Here is an 18,940-nt window from a genome sequence, read left to right on the forward strand (position 1 = left end):
AACCGAAGAATAATTTTTTTTGTTGAGGTAACCGAAGAATAATTGACCTATGAAGTTTTAGTCAGTTTTGTCTTTAAACAAACCATAGAGGAGGCCAACATGTTTATTCCTAACCGGCAAAAATGTCATCCAACACCGAAATTATTTTTTAGGGCAAGTCCACACTAATTGCTCTGTTTTTTCCCTCCTGGTTGATTCTGCTGTGCATTGAAGTTAACATCATCTATTAGAACTAAATCCTCTGTTAAGAGATCAATATAAACGGATTAATTTGCTGAACAACACTTCTTCAAATCAAAATGGGTTTCTTACACAAGAACTCACAGTTTTCAACGAACATAGCAGTGAACTCGATCGCATAGACAATAATCAAATTGCTCCTTTCCCAAGCTGTATCTGTCTATTATTGCAGAAACCAGCAATACAGGTACAGCTTTGCCAGCTTATCTAATACAGATATATCTCAACAACAACTTGAAGGAAGTAGAAACTAGTTTGGGTATTTCACAAAAACAAATAAATGAATTACATATGAAAAGAATGGTTCACATAAAGATGGGATTCTTCGTCTCCAACCCCATCGTTTACACATCTACTTTGGGAATCAATCTGGGAGTATTGTCAATGACTCGATACTCCGTAGCAACTAGTTTTTTTTTTCACTTCATTGCATAAATAGTACAACATTTTGGCCAGAAGCCAAGATCACACACTTGCAATTACCGAGATTGAGACAACAACGAACTTACTGGCGAAACTGCTAATCAAGAAGCTAGATTTCAACTTTTATTCACTGAACAAGCAAAATGAAGAGTTCTTCATCAGTTATGGCTCCCATTTCCATTGTTCGTTCTAATGCATTTTGACCACCACCGTCTTTGATTGATGGATGTGCACCCCTGATCCATAATAAACATATAAAAAACATGACACATTAATGAATCACCCACAAAATAAACCAGAAGATTTACCATCGTTTTTCCTGCAGAAAGTGGTTGTATATATTACCTTTTAAGTAGATACTTGGCTAGTAAATTATTTCCTTTGAAAATGCAATGGTGTAGGGGAGTCCTTCCATGGAAGTCACACATATTTATGTCAGCACCAAACTGTAGCAACAGTTCAAGCATCACAGGGTTTCCCAAATGACATGCGAAATGCAATACAGAGCAACCTTGTAGACAACTTGCAGGATCATCGGAATCTATGATCCTCTGACATGTTGCCGGATCATACTGCTTCTTCTCTTCCTGTGGAATATCATTTTGTGAATCTGGTAAGCTGACAAGGTGGTATTGATTTCTTTTATCCACATTTTCATAGACGGTATTTATATCAAAGCCTGATGTCACAATGAGTCGATAAACTTCCTGTATATTATTACTTTCAACAGCTTCCCAAATTCGTACGGCATGGGAACGAATCCCAATGCTAGCTTCTTCTTTGTTCACAAGTACTTTCTCCACGTACTGCATATATGTAACGAAGTAGAAGCGTATTAGAAGAGGTTTGTATTCTATTATTGCGACTTTTAAGCAAATGAAGAAATGAGAATATATAAGTACAAGAAACAATCTGGCTATGTCAAAATCTGACTCATAAACGTATCTTTCAGGCAAAATACCTTTTACACCTTTCACTTTCAAGTATGCGTACAATACCAAGTGTTGGGGATTCTTTTAAGGTTTTGTACCAATTCCAAAGAGTTTGTCGTCCAGTAGCTATAAACGCCTTTTTTATTGGTATTGCAGTAACCCTTTGGTTGGGCATTGGAGTAATAGTGAAGGCAAAGGCATTTATGTAAATCTTCTGATAAACAGATTTACAAAATGATGCAATTTTTTAATTTCAGATAAAGTACCTTTGCTTGAACATATTTTTCCCTTTTGGAAGTAGCATCTTTTGGTCCAGGTTTTCTAATCAGAGAGCAGATTGCATGTTCTTCTTCCTCTCTGCATGAAAATATCTTAATTAATGAAACCACAACACAGAGAACTAAGTAACAGAACACAAATATTCAAGAGAAGAATCTAGATTTGTTAGTGCAAAAGCATATCACAACCTATAGCCTTATTCAACTTGGCTCAGGGTCACAAGAAATTTTGACCTTTGCTATATAACACCGAAACTCCAATTTAGTATCTTTGCCATGATTGGATACTAATATGGCTATTTCTTCTCAAACGCTTGTGCAGTTGAAGTCTTGAAGGGCCATAAACACCAATCTGAGTTAACATCTTCAATTGTTGATCAAAAAGTAAATTTATATTTAATCTTCAACCAGAAATATGTGTAATGTCATCCCCGCCCTCATTTTGACCTTCTTACGTAGGGTGTCCAATGGCAAGTACTAAATACCAACACGAAGAACATGTACTGGTCAGCTAGTAACTTATTTATAGTTCTGCTAACTTTCGGCTAACACTGCAACATGAATATAAGACGGGCCAGTAATTACTAACTCACACAAATTTCCCATTTTTCTTTCATTCGATCCCAATCTGTACAAGTAGATAACTAAAAGTAACAAAAAGAAGTAAAGAAAACAAGTAAAGGTAGAGATCATTTAATGAGAGTAGTGTGCCCTTAAGGATCTTAGTTCACATCAGGACTCCTGATCATATATTTATACATAAATAAACACTAAATAAAAGAAATAATGTTGAAGAAATGAAATCCTCTATCTGGTTCCGCAAAGCACCATTAACTAATGAAGTATAGGAAGTACAAAACTATGTGAGCAATCTTTCATCATTAGTTTCAAGAAAATGTCCTCAATAGAAAATACATAAATACGTTTCATGCTTTATTCATCTTGTTAAAAATTACCTTTCAAACTGAGGTAGTAATTCCTCCCAGACAGAGTTACAGTAAGCATTACCAAGAGTTCGGAATAAGTCTAAAACAGTGGGCTCCCAAACCTTGACATCCAGCTTGATGGACCTAACCTGCAGCACAAGAAAAAAAACAGATAACTTTGCCAATGTAAACCGAGCAAGAGTCATCAACTCATGGGCCTCTACACGGGCAAGATCAGGCCAACCACATTAATTGAATCTTTTTTAATCAGACGCTCCTTCCTATGTAATTGGGATTTATGCGTTATTTAGGTTAGGATTTCTATTCCTTTACATTCTTCTACCTATTGGTATCAAAACTACTATTACCTCTAAGTAAGGATTTATTTTTATATTTTAACTTGGAAAGGGGCAACCAGAAGCAATGTTTTAAATAAGTTTTTACGCCCCTCAATGTGGTTTGCTCTCACAAAGCGTGGCGCCTCGACGTGTAAAAGGAGTAAAATATTTCTTTTGTAAGGAAAATGATATCAATTATGTAGTATAAACATAAATAAGCATTTTTTCGTAGACTTCTTAAGTCAAAATGTTAAGTCAAAAAAATTCTTGTTTCTGAACGAGCCGCTATTTATACATATGTATATGTATATATGTATATATATATATATATATATATATATATATATATTATATACATAGGTACATCTGTACGTGCAGTAGACTCATAGTTGCTAGTGGTGCATTCAGAATTGAATCAAATGAGCCCTTTTAACTCAGCGGTAGAGTAACGGCATGGTAAGGCGTAAGTCATCGGTTCAAATCCGATAAGGGGCTTTTTCCTTATTTTCTACTTTACTGCTATAATATCAAGTCCTAAGTGTTTAATAAACAAAATAACAGGTGACTTCAGATGCAGACATATTATGCTTGCGTTCAAATACGTAAGCCTTGAGGCGTCAGGTGTGACCGCCTTGCCTCAAGGTGACCTGATGCCTCAAGGCGTACGGCTTGAAAGTTTTTCAAAACATTTACCAGAAGGAAGAAAGATTTTCAATGCTGATACCCGATTACCGGTAGCAGTGTCCATGATATATAGATTAGAAGTCTTAAGACGAATGAGAAATAATCAGAGGAACAGGTAGTTCCAAAATTGAAAGATCTTATACCTTTGAAATGTGAACTCCAAGATTCCGGTGAACACCAGAACATTCAATGCACAAAAGAATTCCAAGGTTCAGAGAAGCCCAATCAGGTTCTGGACCACTGCATTCTGCACAAAGGTCATTTCCAGGAATTTCTCTGAGAATAGTTGACACACTATCTTGTTCTTTAACGATGGTAACATCCTCAACATTTTCTTGGCCATTGAGTAACGAAGACCCACGCCCCACACCATTGAAAGAGCTGTTACCGCCCATATCCTTCTGACCAGGAACAAAGGGCTATATATTCACAAGTAGTTTCGTAAGATATGAGAGGTTTCATGAACTACAACATAAAATTAATTTTCAAACAATGAACTAAGAAAAATGTTAACCTGCTCTTGTAAAGCAGTATTTAGAAGAGACACGATAACTCCAGTAATTTTATCAACCCAGTCCATCCTCTCTGCTTCATTCTCAGCCTACCAAAAGAAAGGGAAAATTTGTCATGGCAAAAGAAAATAAGAACAAGAAAAAAAAGAGTATATTATCTAAGATTATCCGTAATTTCAGTATTACATCCATTGAAAGGAAAAAATCCTTTGAAGAACGAAGTGAATAGCTGATAATCGATTTGTATCTAAGATATAAGGAATCAAATCACCAAAATGAATAAAATTTTACTGGTTAATAATCATCACCATGTCGGCAAGAGATTACAGTAACAAAGGATGGTCTCCCATACCATCTATATGGTAAACTAGTGACTTATAAGATCCACTTTATTGTTTATGGTTCAGAAGAGCAATTCTATCAACAAATACTTGTCAAGTTCACACCAAATAGAACTTCAAAAGATTGTCTGGGCCGTCAAGTGGGTCCCTTTTAATGTTGCAACTATTAAGACTCGTGCAGGAGGCACTATCAGAACAACACTTAACAATCACCTGCAAAGTGTAAGTTTGTGCTGGAGATATTATTCTGAAGCATAGCCGGAGGTCTGTGTGCTCTGCATCAATCTTTATTGTTGACGTCCGGAGATCAACAGTATGGCTACCAAGGTACTCTTCACTCATTGATGATGACCTCTGGTGCTTTGCTCTGAACCTACCAAAAACACTACTGGCATGTTCATATCCACCAGTTGATTGATATGATTGAGGACCCTGATAAAATATACGCAATCATTTGATGCATAACTACATAGAAGCACTATAAAAGTAATGAAAAAGTAAAGCAGAAATTCAGAGCAAGAAATATTGGAGCATAATAGGAACAACATCGCATGCGTGTATCAAAAACAACCCTTGTGAATAACATGCAAAAGTGGCAAGAGGGGTTGTTATTTCAACCTAATGTAATGTTAGTTTAAAGCTATAATGGTCAAAATACTCGAAACAATTTCTTTCTATCAGTACTCCTGTTTCCATAGTGATTCTCGTGCTAGAGTGTGGACATAGTTGATCATCTGTTGATTCTGTTCAATATCATGAAGCCTGTGATTCTGTTTCAACAATGATGGAGCAGAATAAGACACCCCAGTCACTGCAAGTTGTAATGACTTTGTTGTAGAAAGTAGATGCAAAAGAGGCAATTACATATTATAAATATATACATACTGTTCTGTATTCTCTCCAGAATTTGCTTAAAATACTTTTCTTGAGAAGATATAGAATTACAGAAAGAACATATACGATCAGTGCACAAGATATTTTATGTATAAGCAGTAAAATGGATACTGGTACAGGTATTGACAGTTTGACACCGACCCAACCACCTATTAGAATCTCAAAGTGGTGTTACAATTGTCCACATATATTTTCTATTAAAACCTTTATTTTGCAACAATATTTACTTTTGAATTGACAATTGTTACACTAATCAAACAAGATATTAACATAGACTAATACTTTATCGGCGAATACTATTGAGAGACTTAAACAAATGCAGACTCAGTGAACAGAAATGGCCTTCCAGTCAGGACTTCTAGCTACTATGTACAGGTTCTGTTACCTTATTTCGATAGTAATACAAATTTCCACGACTGTCCAAGACAAAGAATCTCCTCTTCCAATCTCCTCGTAGACTTGAAGATCGTTTAAAGAGATACCCTTGTTTGATTGTCTGAACCTGGAAATAAAGAAGATATCTTCTTCCAGTAAGTAACTGAAGAATCCTAAATTCATTAAAGCGAGAGAAAGCAGGGTGAAAGTTGAATAAGATTTTTAGCTGAAAATTTCAAAAAGAAAATAATATTCATCATAATGACTGAATTTTTTTTAATGGGGATAATGATCGAAAATAAATTAAGGATGTTCCAAGTAAGAAGAGACCCATGGCGGAGAAGCATCGAAAAGTAAAGAGTAAAATAAATGCAACATATGTATAATAAAATTTACCATCCCGTTTGTTGTAGACTGCATCAGTGCCTCGATGTTTTTGTGCGAGCTAATGGCAGTGACATGCTTACCATCACTAGCAGTCGAGGCTTCCATATTACTAGAAGCTCTTAAGTTGTCCAGCTCAACCTGTGTCCTGAATTCCTGAATCCTCTTTGCGAGTTTGTTTTGTTCAATATTAGCCACTTCTTTAGATTGTTGGGCATACGTCAATACCTGAGATCAGGAAACACGTTACCTTTAAGAATGCATATCAATAAGAGCACCATACTTTTCCAGTCAATCATTTCGTTTTATTTGATGCAGACGCACCCTTGGGGACCAGATATGTAAACTCGGGCATTCGACCCTGTAACAGCTCGGGCTACTCCCAGTCCAGTTACAATCCCTGAGTTACTTGGTTGGGTTGGCTGATCAAAACTAGTTAGAGCTACAATAGAAGAGTATGCTAGATGCATGCCCCTTTTAACTCAGATGGTTAGGCTTCCAAAGCAACAAAACGAAAAACAAGCAAACAACTCGATGGAGCATCTTTGAGGACAAGCAGTTATGCTAGACTTAGAGAGACATGTCCAGTCGTGCCCATGGACAATTAGGGGTAAGTCACCTTCCAGCAAGAACCCGAAAGGAAGAGGACAAAGAAGACTCACAAATGAGTTTATTCCTCAAAGAAGAGGAGGAAGGTACACGCACAAACTTGAGGTACACATTGCCAGCCGTGTATTGCATGAAGGTTTAAGGGTAGTAAGCGTTTCAGGTAGTTATTATTATAATAAATATCAGCAGTTGTTGATAGTATTTTTCTCGTTATTATCTTATTTAGTTATCTACTTTTAGTAGGATCAACTTGCACAGCAGGTTGAGATAAGATAGTAGAATAAACTAGAGTGTAAATCTGATTACGATCGAAAGATCAAATGAAGCTGCCCATTAGGGCCTATGAATGGGCTTATTCCTGCAGGATTTAACTTTTCTTTTCCCGAGTAAATGGAAAGTGAAAACCTGTACTGCAGAGTGCTACTGCTTACTACCATTTATTACTTTATGATTATTCACTGTGTTTTCTGGTTGCTAAATGGCTAAACGTGTTTTGGCCAGAACTTAATCTAAGTCATCCATATAGCTACTTTATTGCCCATGCCAACAAAAGGATTACAAGGACATAAAAGGACGAGATAACAAATGTCTGGATTCCCCAAACCCTAAAATAAGGTCACCTAGGTTATAAAGACGAGTGAGTTGGATAATAAGTCCCAACCATCTGACAAGTTACATTCGCCCAGACTGTAAGTAGTCAACAACAACAAGAAATGGCTTAAACACAAAAAGATTTATGGATTTCAATATATAGGTTAAGTTGACTAAGAAGATTTCCTACGCCAGGCCATTTAGCCTCGGGAGCGGGTGTTCAGACTTCAGACATAAGCAGTTTTTCAAGTTCAGGAATTCCTTGCACAAGTACTACCCAAAACCAACCAAGGCCTACTATTATTTTCTTACCTGGTGAATGAATGGTTCCATCTGGCTCAAAAGCTCAAATCCCTGAAAAGAAAAATGCTTCAGCCAATGACAATAATGCTGACTAATGAAATTTAGCCATCTGAGTTAATAATTATACTTTCAAGACCCACCAGTTTAAAATATCTAAGATGAGCATCCATTATGGCACTGACAGACTCCAAGAACTCGTACTTTTTCTTGGACTCAATATTGTGGAGGGCATGTACCTGAATTCCTTAGAACCACAGAGGAGTAATTCCTTAATACTCGTAAATTTCCAATAGATAACTCAGCTGATGATAAAATGGAGAAAAACAAATATAAAGTACATACTAGATTGAAGCGGCACCTCTCAAATGCTGACTTAGAGTTCTGTAGATCCTGCATGAAATCAGAAATGGAAACATAATTACTGGGTAAATCTTACCGTGGATAGACAATGCTCTATGACTTAGTAAGTACTAGCTCATCTCTAAGTTGAGAATTCTCTACTAATTACAATTGACAACTACCTATATCCGCCAGTAATAAAGAAGTCTTTATTTGATTATTTCTCCTATCTGAAAACAACTACACAAGCAAATTTTTTTCGCGGACCAACTATATAAATATTAAATTAGACAATTGAGTTGGGTGTCAATCCATTTGCCCTTTGTCAACAGTTTGATTCGCTTGATTTGTATCCCATTGTGGAATCAGATATACAACCCTTCCTTCCATTTCATAATTTTGCTTTTTGTTACATGTTCCTATGCATATGAAGTTCTGGAAGTAAAGAACAGTCAGTGACATTCAGTTCTTGCAAGGAGAACAATGTAGATGTTGTCATTAATCAATGTGTAACATAAACAATAACTCAATAAGAACACCATGTTTTACAACTTGGTAGGCCGTAGGAAAAAGAAAATGTGTGATCAGCTCAGCATAGAGACTGATAAAACGAGAAACACATACCTCCTCTAGTTCGGCAACAACCTCAGGACGTGTTCCCTTCTTCAATGACATGAACTTTTCACGTGCCTAATCACATATTCCCAACAACAATAAGTAAAGCTCTAAAAGTTTATCGCATTAAGACCAAATTCATCCTTAAGAACACAAGGGGAGGATGAGCAAACCAATTTAGGTCAACAATGACAGATAGGCTTTAATAATTTTAAAACGGGCTTGCCTACATAACTATGTTTCCCTCGAATCCTCGATTATATAGGTACACCATACATGTCAAGAAACTTAGCGGGTAAATACCCGAAGTGCTTTTGTAATCTGCTCAGAGGCTTACCTAAGTAAACTAAACTGTAAATGTAGACTTTAACGAATCGGTTTACTCCGGTTAATAGATGCTTGTGGGGGCAAAGTAACAGAAGAATACTCTGCGCTATTTCAATGTGACTTATCGGCTACAGTGTGGAGTCAATTTGGGATTCTTCCTAATTATGCATGGAGGGCTGGAGGCTTAGGGAATTGTTTGAAGAGAACTTCCTATCCTGGAAAAGTCCATCCAGGTCACTGATCAAAAAGGTCTTGTGAGAGCTAACTCTCTTCCCCGTCCTGTAGGGATTATGGAAATAAAGAAACTACTTTTGGGGATGAGAAGACTAGAAAAAAAACCCAAAAATCAGTCTTAAAGAAGATATGAAATCTCTTAGCTATAAAGCTTTTGCAAGTGCAGCCACTATATCTGATAAGCAAGTATGGTCCTGCGTCTCCTTACTCTATTTAAGAGAACATATGTCCAAGCTAAAAGTGGAAACGATCAAAATTGAGATGATCTTCTCAAGAAGATGAGGATAGAAAAGTAGGTGCACTTGAAGATCACAATATCACATTTTAGCTTGGAAACTTTACAGTTCACGAAGAGATGCTTCACATTTTAGAGCAACTCTGCCTTACATCACTATAGAAATCAGGACGACAGGACCAAACTGTTTGATGGAGAAAAGTAAAAAAAACATTCTAGTGATTCTCATACAGAAAATAGTATGTAAGTACTTATACCTAAACATACCTGATCATAAGCATGTGTTGCCTTGTCAAAGCGTCGACGAGACTCCTATGGAACATAAAGTCCTTGTCAGTGTCAAAACATATTTCCTACAAGGCTATAACGAGCTAATACACTTCAAAGTCCTTTCATGCATCTAGAATTTGTGAGTAAATAACAATAGCCAATCCACAACACAACTCCCTAATACAAAAATCTACCTGCAGGTTAACATGGACATCTGAAATTACTAGTGCCATGCATTAGAATAAGGTCCTGTTTTTGTTAAATTATACAAAAATGACATAACCTAGACTGCAAGTACAAATATGTGTACACATGAAAACCTCATACTAGACCAATTTATGTAACTGCTAGTAATCCAGCATCACAAGTTTTCTTATATGACTCAGCAAAAAACAAGGGTTTTAAGCTTTTAATGTTAAATAGGTTAAGTAAAAGAAAGCAAATCAAGGAATGACAATGACATGTTTCCACAGATTTATAGGGGCATGGTTTAAAATTGATCACGGGAAAGTGCTAAAAAATCATGTACATACTATTTTTGGCCAATATAAGAAAAAGCGCAAAATTGAAGTACTAATTAAGACAGCAATAGCATAAGTGACAAATTGGTGCACCTCCCATGTAAGGCTTTGGTTTTTCTTCCGAGTGGAATAAACTTGTTTTACCAAGTTTCGAAGACTTAGTCAGCTTTCAATGGTGTAAGTAACATACTAAATTGATCCCAGCATTCATTACTATGATCAGGTTTGAACCAAATCAGCGATTTAGTGTTCCACATTCCATTGCCTTAGGTTCTCCTAAACTTTTGTGCTCTGAGAATTGATAGTAAGAATGCTTAGAACTGATACTCCCTCTTTCTCTATCTTCTCGCAAATGGTGAATAGAACTTACTGTTTTCAATAGATATTCCCCTATACACTACTTGTTAATATTCTTTCTTGGTGTTAGTGTTTAAAGGCATAAACGGAGGAAGTTGCATGGAAAATAAACTGATACAGACTGCCAAAGTTTAAACCATCCTTCGGGGTCATTAATTGGATTTCTCTCTTAGATCTTTTGTTTTCCTTTAATATCTTACAAATTTTCGAAGAAATTACTATCTATGACCAGTTCTAGTATTTTATTCACTAATATACAATGTCATCGAAATTATATTCACTATTATACAAGAGGTCTGCATATTGAAGAAACCAGTTATCGTACCAATGGATGAAAAAAGTGTTATGACAACGAAAAGGTCTATCGTGGTGCAACTGCTCATGAATCGAACTGACATGTGATCGCGTATACAATCATCATTTAATTAATAGCTATAAAAAGTGCGGGAAACTATTGAGTTACGTCAAGAAATTAAGAAGAAATTTAGTACCTTTGCTTCTTGAAGATCAACAGTCATGAACTGCGTCAAACGGTCGACTAGCAAATGCTCCACCTATCGGTACAATAAGAACGTGAAAGAAATGCAGGTTAGGAAAATCTGAAAATACCAAGTTCTCCTATCGTTTAGGTGGTGCACTTAAGGTCAGTGGAGCACATGAAACAAAGGCTGGTGGTAGAATTTAAATTGCAATACAAGAGCAAGAACGCTAAACCAGCTATATGGAGCCACTAGGAAGTGATGATCAGTTGCAAGTAACAAAGAGGATAGGTGACGTAATGAACGTAAATCCTAGTACACAATGTGGAATAACAATAAGTGGTGCATTAGTTTGTATCTTATAAAATATCTTAGATAGGTGAAGTTGGAAGCAAAAATATTCAAAATTTAAACAACATAAGATTTTATTCCTAACAAGCTGCAACAACAAAATGTACCTAAAGTGAGTATATTGCGAAGTGAAGTACAATGAAATTCCTGAAAACACTTCTTGTGGCAAACTCTCGAAGTCATTGAGCATCACTTACTTGGGAGCGCAAAAGTTCCTTGTAAGAACCAAGCTCGCGAAATGTAGTAATGAACTTGGATATGACAGGTCCTACCACAGTAAGAACATATTAGCAGAAAGCTTTGCAAGTGTTGTACGTAATACCGTAATAGAAGACATTCATAAAAGCTCAAAGTCCCCAATATAATGGTTTTGTGGGGGAGGGGGACAAATATTTTGAAATGTAACTGAACATGACTATTTTAAATTCGATTCATGATACTTCTTTTTTGAAAATTTGAATTAATATATCTACTAGGTATATTAATTCAGCAAGGTTATATCTACTAGATAGTTAACAAGTTGAGATGATTCACGATATGGTTCAGCAAAAGATCATATTCCTCATTAACAAAATATATTTGAATTGCAAATTGTACGAGCTTAACATCAAGGTTTATATCTACTAAATAGTTAACAAGTTGATATTGGACCAGGGAGATATTGCTGCTGAAACTGCCAATCTTAAGCTGCAGCGTGCAAGTCACATCTTGTAACTATATTCTACATATCATACTCGTAGTATATCCTTACACATGAGTGGTTCAAAATATCAAATGTTCCTAGTGCACTTTTTAGTTTAGTAGATAGCCTAACAAAACGATTAATCGTCAAACACTGGCATATGTTCTTTAGTATTCATGGTTATATTTCACAACCTTTCGGTTCCAACGTCGTAGTGTTCATCAGTCGAAACATTCAGTTAAAGCGGGAGCATAACTTGGCTGGCCTGACATGACGAGTGTGCTGTAATATAAACAAGGCAGCCTTTGTTCATGCGATAATAATATATGACTGACAAATGAATCTCATCAAAGATAAAGGAGATAACGTAGACATACACAGAATGAGAACTAGATAAAACTGAAATAAATGAACAACCTCCAATTGATACACTGACAGGATCATCACATCCACCCCCAAATGCTTCTAAACAATCAGCGAATGCCATATCTTCTTCACATGCTTGTCCAAGTGATCCCCTGCAAGGATGGAGTAATCAATTGGTGATCAATGCTTTTGCGCAATGGGCACTAAGGGCATAAGAGTGAAGATAATATAAACACAATGCATGTGAGCACATGGGCAAGAAAGATACAGGCAAACTTGTAACTCTATGTAATCAAATCACCTCAAAGAATTCAATAACCCTAATAGGTACCAGAACATATAACATGGGCGTTCATCAGTTTATTGATACATGGCAACGACTTACACAGAAGTGAAAAATGTAATTCGCAAATGCAGTATTCGAGAGAATAAATATAGTGGCGGTTACTCACATAAATTTACTACATCCTTTTTGATACTTGTGGCAGCGATCTTTTAACTCCTCCGTAGTTTGTTCAAGAGTATGTATCTGCAGAGGAGGAAGAAAGAAAGAGTAAGATCAATCATGCTCTAACGGATCGTGATAAAAGAAACACTGATTATTTATATCCCAATATAGAACTAAAGAAATAAAACCTTAGTAATTGAAAAGAATAAGAGATGACACCTCGGAAACTTAGAGAAAACACTTATCTCTGGTTGATGAGATTACCTAGAAGAACAGATCTTCAACTTTTCAAACATGTCATACTTCGATGCTATTGACTTTTTTTTGAGTTATTTCCTATTTGGCCCCCTACTTTGTGACCAGCTTCTTTTTTGGCCCCCTATTATAACTTGCCATTATGGCGCCGGTCACCCATTTCCAAATTCTAAGTGTACAAAACTCTATGTTCTTGTGGTCTATCATCTAATATTCCAATATGAAAGGCACTACATAGAAATATAAAGAACAAATATTATCGTTTATCCTTATGATTGCCATATCAGAAGCATTACATGGAAAACGCCTAATCTTTCACCACGCAAGCAGAGTAAACAATCCATTCAGAAACCCGGCAGCTAAAAGTCCACCAAGTTTAACTTCAGATGAAGGAGAGAGAGAGATCTATTTTTTTTTTAAATATCCACCCAGTAATCATTAAAAGAAAAATGAAGGTTCTTCTATCTTTTCCCTACTGAGTATAATGAACTAATTTATACATGTCTAGTTCAAAAAATATATTTGGATCTATCACTGGTAAAAGAAAGAGCTTTTGCTTAGAGAAACAATTCAGAACCTCTATTATTCAGATGGAGCATAAATGGAGATCCAATAACCTCTTAGCTTCATAACAATTAGGGCTTCTTATTACTAATAAATAAGCAATTTCAATATCAATCCTCAAATCAGCATCTAGAGTAAACAAAATTCGAACAAATTCAAAACATGATAATCAAAATGAAAGAAACCAACCTGTTTCCGGAACATAGGTGAATCATCAAGCTTGACAAAAGTCGCCATTACTTTTCTCTAGAACGAGAAGAACGATAAGTCAATGTAAATTATGAATAACAGAGAAATGTTCATATTCTCTTTCTAGTTTTTTAGGTCAGATCCGATCTAGGTAGCTACTAATTGAGAGAATTTCATCCGTAAATCAAATTTTTAGGAATCAAAAACAATGAAGAAATCGATCTACGTAAAGAAAAGATGAAGATTGTTGTTACCTGTTTATTTCACGATCAAGAGAAATCAAATCGAACTGAAATCCTCTAGAAATCGATAACGAAAAATTCTGAAAGAGTAATCGAAGACAAATTGAGATGAATAGAAAGATGAACGAAATCGAAAGTAATCGCAAGTATTTTAAAAATTGAAACGAATCCTTTTAAACAACAGATAAGTATTTCTTCTTTTTTTTATCACAACGATCACATTATCAGTCTAATGGGTTTGGGCCTAGCCCGGCAACTTGGACTAAGCCCAAGACCAAGCCCCAATCCCATTTAATGTTTATTCAAAGTTCGAACTGAACCGTGGCTTGAACTTCGAAGATTTCGATATTTGAGATTACCGCCAGATTTCGATATTTGAGATTAGGGCTAATTTGGTTATTATTTCGGTTTCTGTTGATCCCTAAAATGCACAGGTAAAAATCCTCTTTTTTTTTTTTTTTTCTTATTTATAACTCTCTCCTCATCCGTTCCGATTTTTATGCATAGTTTTAAACATTTCATCACTGTTGTTTGGGATTAATTTTGGTTCTACTATAGATTTTAGGGTTTTTTCGTTCCTTGAATGATTTAAATTGAGTTGTATAGTTTTTGGGGGGTTTTTTTCCCTTCCTTTTTTTGATGCAGCTTATCTATTTGGCTAAATGATGATGAGAAACTAACCCCATAAAAGAATTGTACTTAAAGATTAATTTGAAGGTACCCAATGACAGCTTTTGCAGTTATGTTTCTATCTTTACAATGCTAGAATTAATGAATCCACCATATACTTCCACTCTTAAGAACATTTTTTCGATCTTTTGATGTATACCCATTTGCTTAATGTGATCATAATGCAGCATAACACAGTTTTTGTGATCAAAGTCTCATGGGGATGTATTAGAAAGTGAAGGGTGATCGACAATTTTGAAATAGTGATCTCAAAAGGAGGTGGGGTTTTTCGAACATTGGTTCTAGAGATTGCTGAATCAGAAAGTATGTATACTCACTCTTGTTTTCGTTCTCTGAAACTCTTGTCTTGCATTTACACCAAGGGTTGTTCTTATTATCCAATTGGGGTTTCTCTTCTTAGTTGTCATAAACTCAGATTCTTCACTTGTTTGGGTTCAGATATAGAGTTGTTTGATGGATATAAGGTATCTGAGCTAGTGAGGAAACAACATTGGCGTGAGTTAAAAAGCATTATTGCAAAAACAAATCCTATTAGATTTCTAAATCTATTATTTGAAACAGAGGAAGTCGACATAGAGATAATTCTTAGGTACTTTCGGTGGTCGCAGAAGGAACTCAAGATATCTTATGGTCTTGAATTATATTGTAGGCTCTTGCATTTGTTAGCAGATGCCAAGAGATACAGTGAGATTAGGTCACAACTTGACATCCTTGTTAAGAGTGAAAGTCACTCTATTTCTTCCATTTTCCATACTCTTTCATCAATATCGGTTTCACCCAGGAGGATTGATAATTCGCTCATTGTGGATATGTTGGTTCTGGCTTACACAAAGAATTCAAAGATCGAGTTTGCTTTGGAAGCTTTTGAAAGGGGTGGTGATTATGGCTTCAGATTATCTCTATTATCGTGTAATCCCTTGTTGAATGCTCTGGTTAAGCAATCTGGTATTGAAAGCGTAGAAAAAGTTTATAAGGAGATTATTAGGAGGAGAATAACCCCTAATTTGATCACCTTCAATACTGTGATTAACGGTCTATGTAAAGCTGGAAAATTGCAGAAAGCAGGGGATCTGGTAGAGGACATGAAGGTTTGGGGTATCTCACCGTCGGTAATCACTTATAATACCCTTATTGATGGTTACTGCAAGATGGGTCGGGCAGGGAAGATGTACAAAGCTGATGCACTTCTCAAAGAAATGGTCTCTAAGAAAGTCTTCTCAAATGAGGTAACTTTCAACACACTCATTGATGGATATTGCAAAGATGGAAATGTATCTGCAGCTATGAAGTTGTTTGAGGAGATGAAGAGTCAACAAGAAATGAAACCCAATGTGGTGACTTATAATTCATTGATTAATGGGCTCTGCAACGAAGGCAAGCCCGAAGAGGCACTTAGATTGAAGAACGAAATGTTGGCTAAAAATGTGGAGCCTAATGTTGTTACATATAATGCAATTATTAATGGGTTTGGCAAGAAAGGATTATTAAAAGAAGCTCGGGCGTTGTTTGATGGTATGACAGATAAACGTCTAGTTCCTAGCACCATTACATACAATACTTTAATGGATTCATACTGTAAAGCTGGTCAAATAGAGGAAGCACTTGAATTACATAGATCAATGTTGTTAAGGAGAGATATTTACCCGGAGGATGTATCAACGTATAATTGTTTGATTTCTGGCTATTGTAGAGAGAGAAACATGGATGAAACTAGTAATCTTCTTGATGAGATGCGGGACAAGAATGTGAAAGCTGATCTTGTGACCTATAATATTCTGATTGGTGCATTCTGCGGGAAAGGAGGATCAAGAAAGGGAGTTAGGCTTTTAAATGAGATGATTGAAATGGGGGTGAAACCAAGTCATGTGACCTACAATACTTTGATAGATGGGTTTTGTAAAGAAGGAAATCTAAGCATGGCTTGGAATACACGAACACGAATGGAGAAAGAAGGAAAACGGCCTAATGTTGTAACTTATAATTTGTTGATCAAAGGATTCTCTCAAAAAGGTAAGCTTGAAGTAGCAAATGGCCTTCTTAACGAGATGTTGGAGAAAGGTTTGGTCCCAAATAGGACAACTTACGAAATTATTAAAGAAGAAATGGTGGAAAGAGGTTTCCTTCCTGATATTGATGGCCATCTTTATGGTGGAGTCTGATTCACCAAAAAGAATGAGATTGGAGAAAGACGTTTCTTGGCCGAGTAACACTTCATTGTGCTCTAATACCAGTTTGAAGGAAGGCGTTCCGACGGCTTTGAAAACCCTAGGACGGCATCATCGAAGACTTTAGGACATGAACACAACCTATGAAATGTTCTTATCAAGGAAGATGGATTGTAGGACAGGTAAGCAGACAATGAGATGTGTTTATTAAGGAACAAGGACTTTAGAAAAAGAACACAGATTGCAAAATATGCTCATAGTGGAAATCCATTATTTTGGTATAGCACAGAACACGTTGTCACTGAGATATTGGAAAGAGGGTTTGTAATTAATAGACAAACCGGTGGAAACGGTTTTGTTTTCCTCAGCCGGGAAGATCTGTCGAGAATGCTTGAGCACTATACATCTGGAGGCCATTTCTTGAAGCATTTATTTTCTGTTTGAGGTAAATATGTTTTCACTTAATCTTCTTTACAACTTGATATGAAATCTGATATACTCTAATTTCTTTTCGTCGAAATTTAATTTTCTATTTTAGGTGTGGACTGTACGAAAAAATTGTTCTTTGAAAATTAATAAGTTGCTAAAAAGAACAATAAGATATGTGAATGTTTCTAGACTGAGCAAAATCAGTGAGGTATTACCTACCATATGAATTATGAATTTCAAGTTTATGTACCTTGTCTTTGTATTATGTTTCTTTTATGAGTGTTTAACCTTTTCTTGCTTCTTGTTTAACCTCTAATCTGTGATAATGAAAGTTCAATCCAAGTTGATACAGTATGGCAATGTTTTTTTTTTGAAGTCAGATTTGTGGTCTAGATTGACTTGAGTCTAATTTTGAATGTTTGTTTTTGTCTGATTTATCTGAGTAGTTGATTTTGGTTGATTTTAGGTTAGTTTGATTTAAGCGGGTTCACAGTTCACACAATGAGACGAGGAAAAAAGCACCATCTACATGAGGGAACCAGTATAGAAGTTGAGAGAAGAAATGACGGAAGATCAAGACTGATGCGACTATGCTTTTACCCTTCCCCAATATTTGCCAACAGAAAGCTCGAATTTTTATTAGATAAACTGGTGACAATTATATCAAGCAAAAGTACATCTCAATTCGGCATCAGAGGTAATGGCAGTATATCACTCTCGCCTTTTTCTTTTTAGTTTGCTTAATTGTCTGATGTAGAATCCACACCAAATTATTTTCCTTGGTATTATTTTCGTGTATAGCGGCCGCCCGCTGCTATTGTTGCAAATCAATGGAACTTACCACTATATAACATATCAGTAGAAGTCCATCTTTTACATCATAAGATACGCACAAAATATTCACGAAATTATGAGACCCTTACGACTTTTTTTTTTCTATTGTACTCCATGAGTCATTACATTTGGGTGACATTGATACATCATGAATGTAATATGCAATACATCATGAATTTGGATGAGCACTATAATTATCATATTAAGATATCTTGGACCCTAAAACCATATAAATATTCTTAGGGTCATTCTAGGGGGTCTCAAAGCCCATCTATTCTTAGACCTATTTTATTTATTGTCTAAATGGGATAAATCTTGGTAATATAGCGGTTATAGTGTTCATCCAAATTCATGATGTATTGCATATTATATTCATGATGTATCAATGTCATCCAAATGTAATGACTTTAAGGATCTTTATATGGTTTTGAGACCCAATAGAATGAAATAGATCTATTTTATTTATTGTTTAAATTACATGGGGATAAATCTTGGTGGTTAACTAGTTTCAGTGTTTC

At 35.8% G+C, this 18,940-nt stretch overlaps 2 protein-coding genes across 12 annotated transcripts; one reads left to right on the plus strand and one right to left on the minus strand.

Annotated features, from left to right (window-relative positions):
• Nucleotides 1-502: 502 nt before the first annotated feature.
• Nucleotides 503-14,962, minus strand: LOC147563980 (ADP-ribosylation factor GTPase-activating protein AGD4-like). 3 transcript variants are annotated; one of them, XM_086642448.1, is made up of 20 exons: nt 14,317-14,962; nt 14,063-14,119; nt 13,059-13,135; nt 12,658-12,758; nt 11,756-11,826; nt 11,220-11,282; nt 9,848-9,892; nt 8,794-8,859; nt 8,173-8,220; nt 7,971-8,066; nt 7,840-7,881; nt 6,340-6,555; nt 5,954-6,070; nt 4,888-5,106; nt 4,336-4,422; nt 3,965-4,240; nt 2,830-2,948; nt 1,862-1,952; nt 1,009-1,469; nt 503-899 (listed from the first exon to the last, which is right to left on the minus strand). In XM_086642448.1, exons 2-20 carry the CDS (start codon nt 14,108-14,110, stop codon nt 791-793), a joined length of 2,352 nt encoding a protein of 783 aa, XP_086498574.1. In that variant the 5' UTR covers nt 14,111-14,119; nt 14,317-14,962; the 3' UTR covers nt 503-790. The 3 variants fall into 3 exon arrangements, with proteins under 3 accessions (XP_086498574.1, XP_086498581.1, XP_086498587.1); XM_086642455.1 differs by having other exon boundaries at nt 3,965-4,222; nt 14,317-14,534; XM_086642461.1 differs by having other exon boundaries at nt 11,666-11,826; nt 14,317-14,496.
• LOC147563981 (Pentatricopeptide repeat (PPR-like) superfamily protein) lies at nt 14,291-18,469 on the plus strand. 9 transcript variants are annotated; one of them, XM_086642577.1, is made up of 5 exons: nt 14,291-14,738; nt 15,162-15,297; nt 15,433-17,604; nt 17,698-17,796; nt 18,035-18,469. In XM_086642577.1, the coding sequence occupies exon 3, from the start codon at nt 15,804-15,806 to the stop codon at nt 17,151-17,153; it is 1,350 nt and encodes a 449-aa protein (XP_086498703.1). In that variant the 5' UTR covers nt 14,291-14,738; nt 15,162-15,297; nt 15,433-15,803; the 3' UTR covers nt 17,154-17,604; nt 17,698-17,796; nt 18,035-18,469. The 9 variants fall into 9 exon arrangements, with proteins under 9 accessions (XP_086498703.1, XP_086498649.1, XP_086498666.1 ...); XM_086642585.1 differs by lacking the exon at nt 14,291-14,738 and having other exon boundaries at nt 15,433-17,359; nt 17,400-17,604; nt 18,055-18,469; XM_086642540.1 differs by having other exon boundaries at nt 14,626-14,738; nt 15,162-17,604; nt 17,698-17,939; nt 18,055-18,469.
• Nucleotides 18,470-18,940: the final 471 nt, after the last annotated feature.

The sequence above is a fragment of the Eschscholzia californica genome, unplaced genomic scaffold, assembly GCF_041429995.1.
Source record: "Eschscholzia californica isolate CP2 unplaced genomic scaffold, dmEscCali1.0.p SCAF_1, whole genome shotgun sequence".
Classification (NCBI taxonomy): domain Eukaryota; kingdom Viridiplantae; phylum Streptophyta; class Magnoliopsida; order Ranunculales; family Papaveraceae; genus Eschscholzia; species Eschscholzia californica.

Coding starts and splice junctions, on each gene's coding strand:
- LOC147563980 (XM_086642448.1), bottom strand. CDS start 14,110: ATGGCGACTTTTGTCAAGCTTGATGATTCACCTATGTTCCGGAAACAG. Junction 5,107..5,953: donor TGTATTACTATCGAAATAAG/GTAACAGAACCT, acceptor ATATTTTATCAG/GGTCCTCAATCATATCAATC. Junction 4,423..4,887: donor CACAAACTTACACTTTGCAG/GTGATTGTTAAG, acceptor TTCTTTTGGTAG/GCTGAGAATGAAGCAGAGAG.
- LOC147563981 (XM_086642523.1), top strand. CDS start 15,300: ATGTATACTCACTCTTGTTTTCGTTCTCTGAAACTCTTGTCTTGCATT.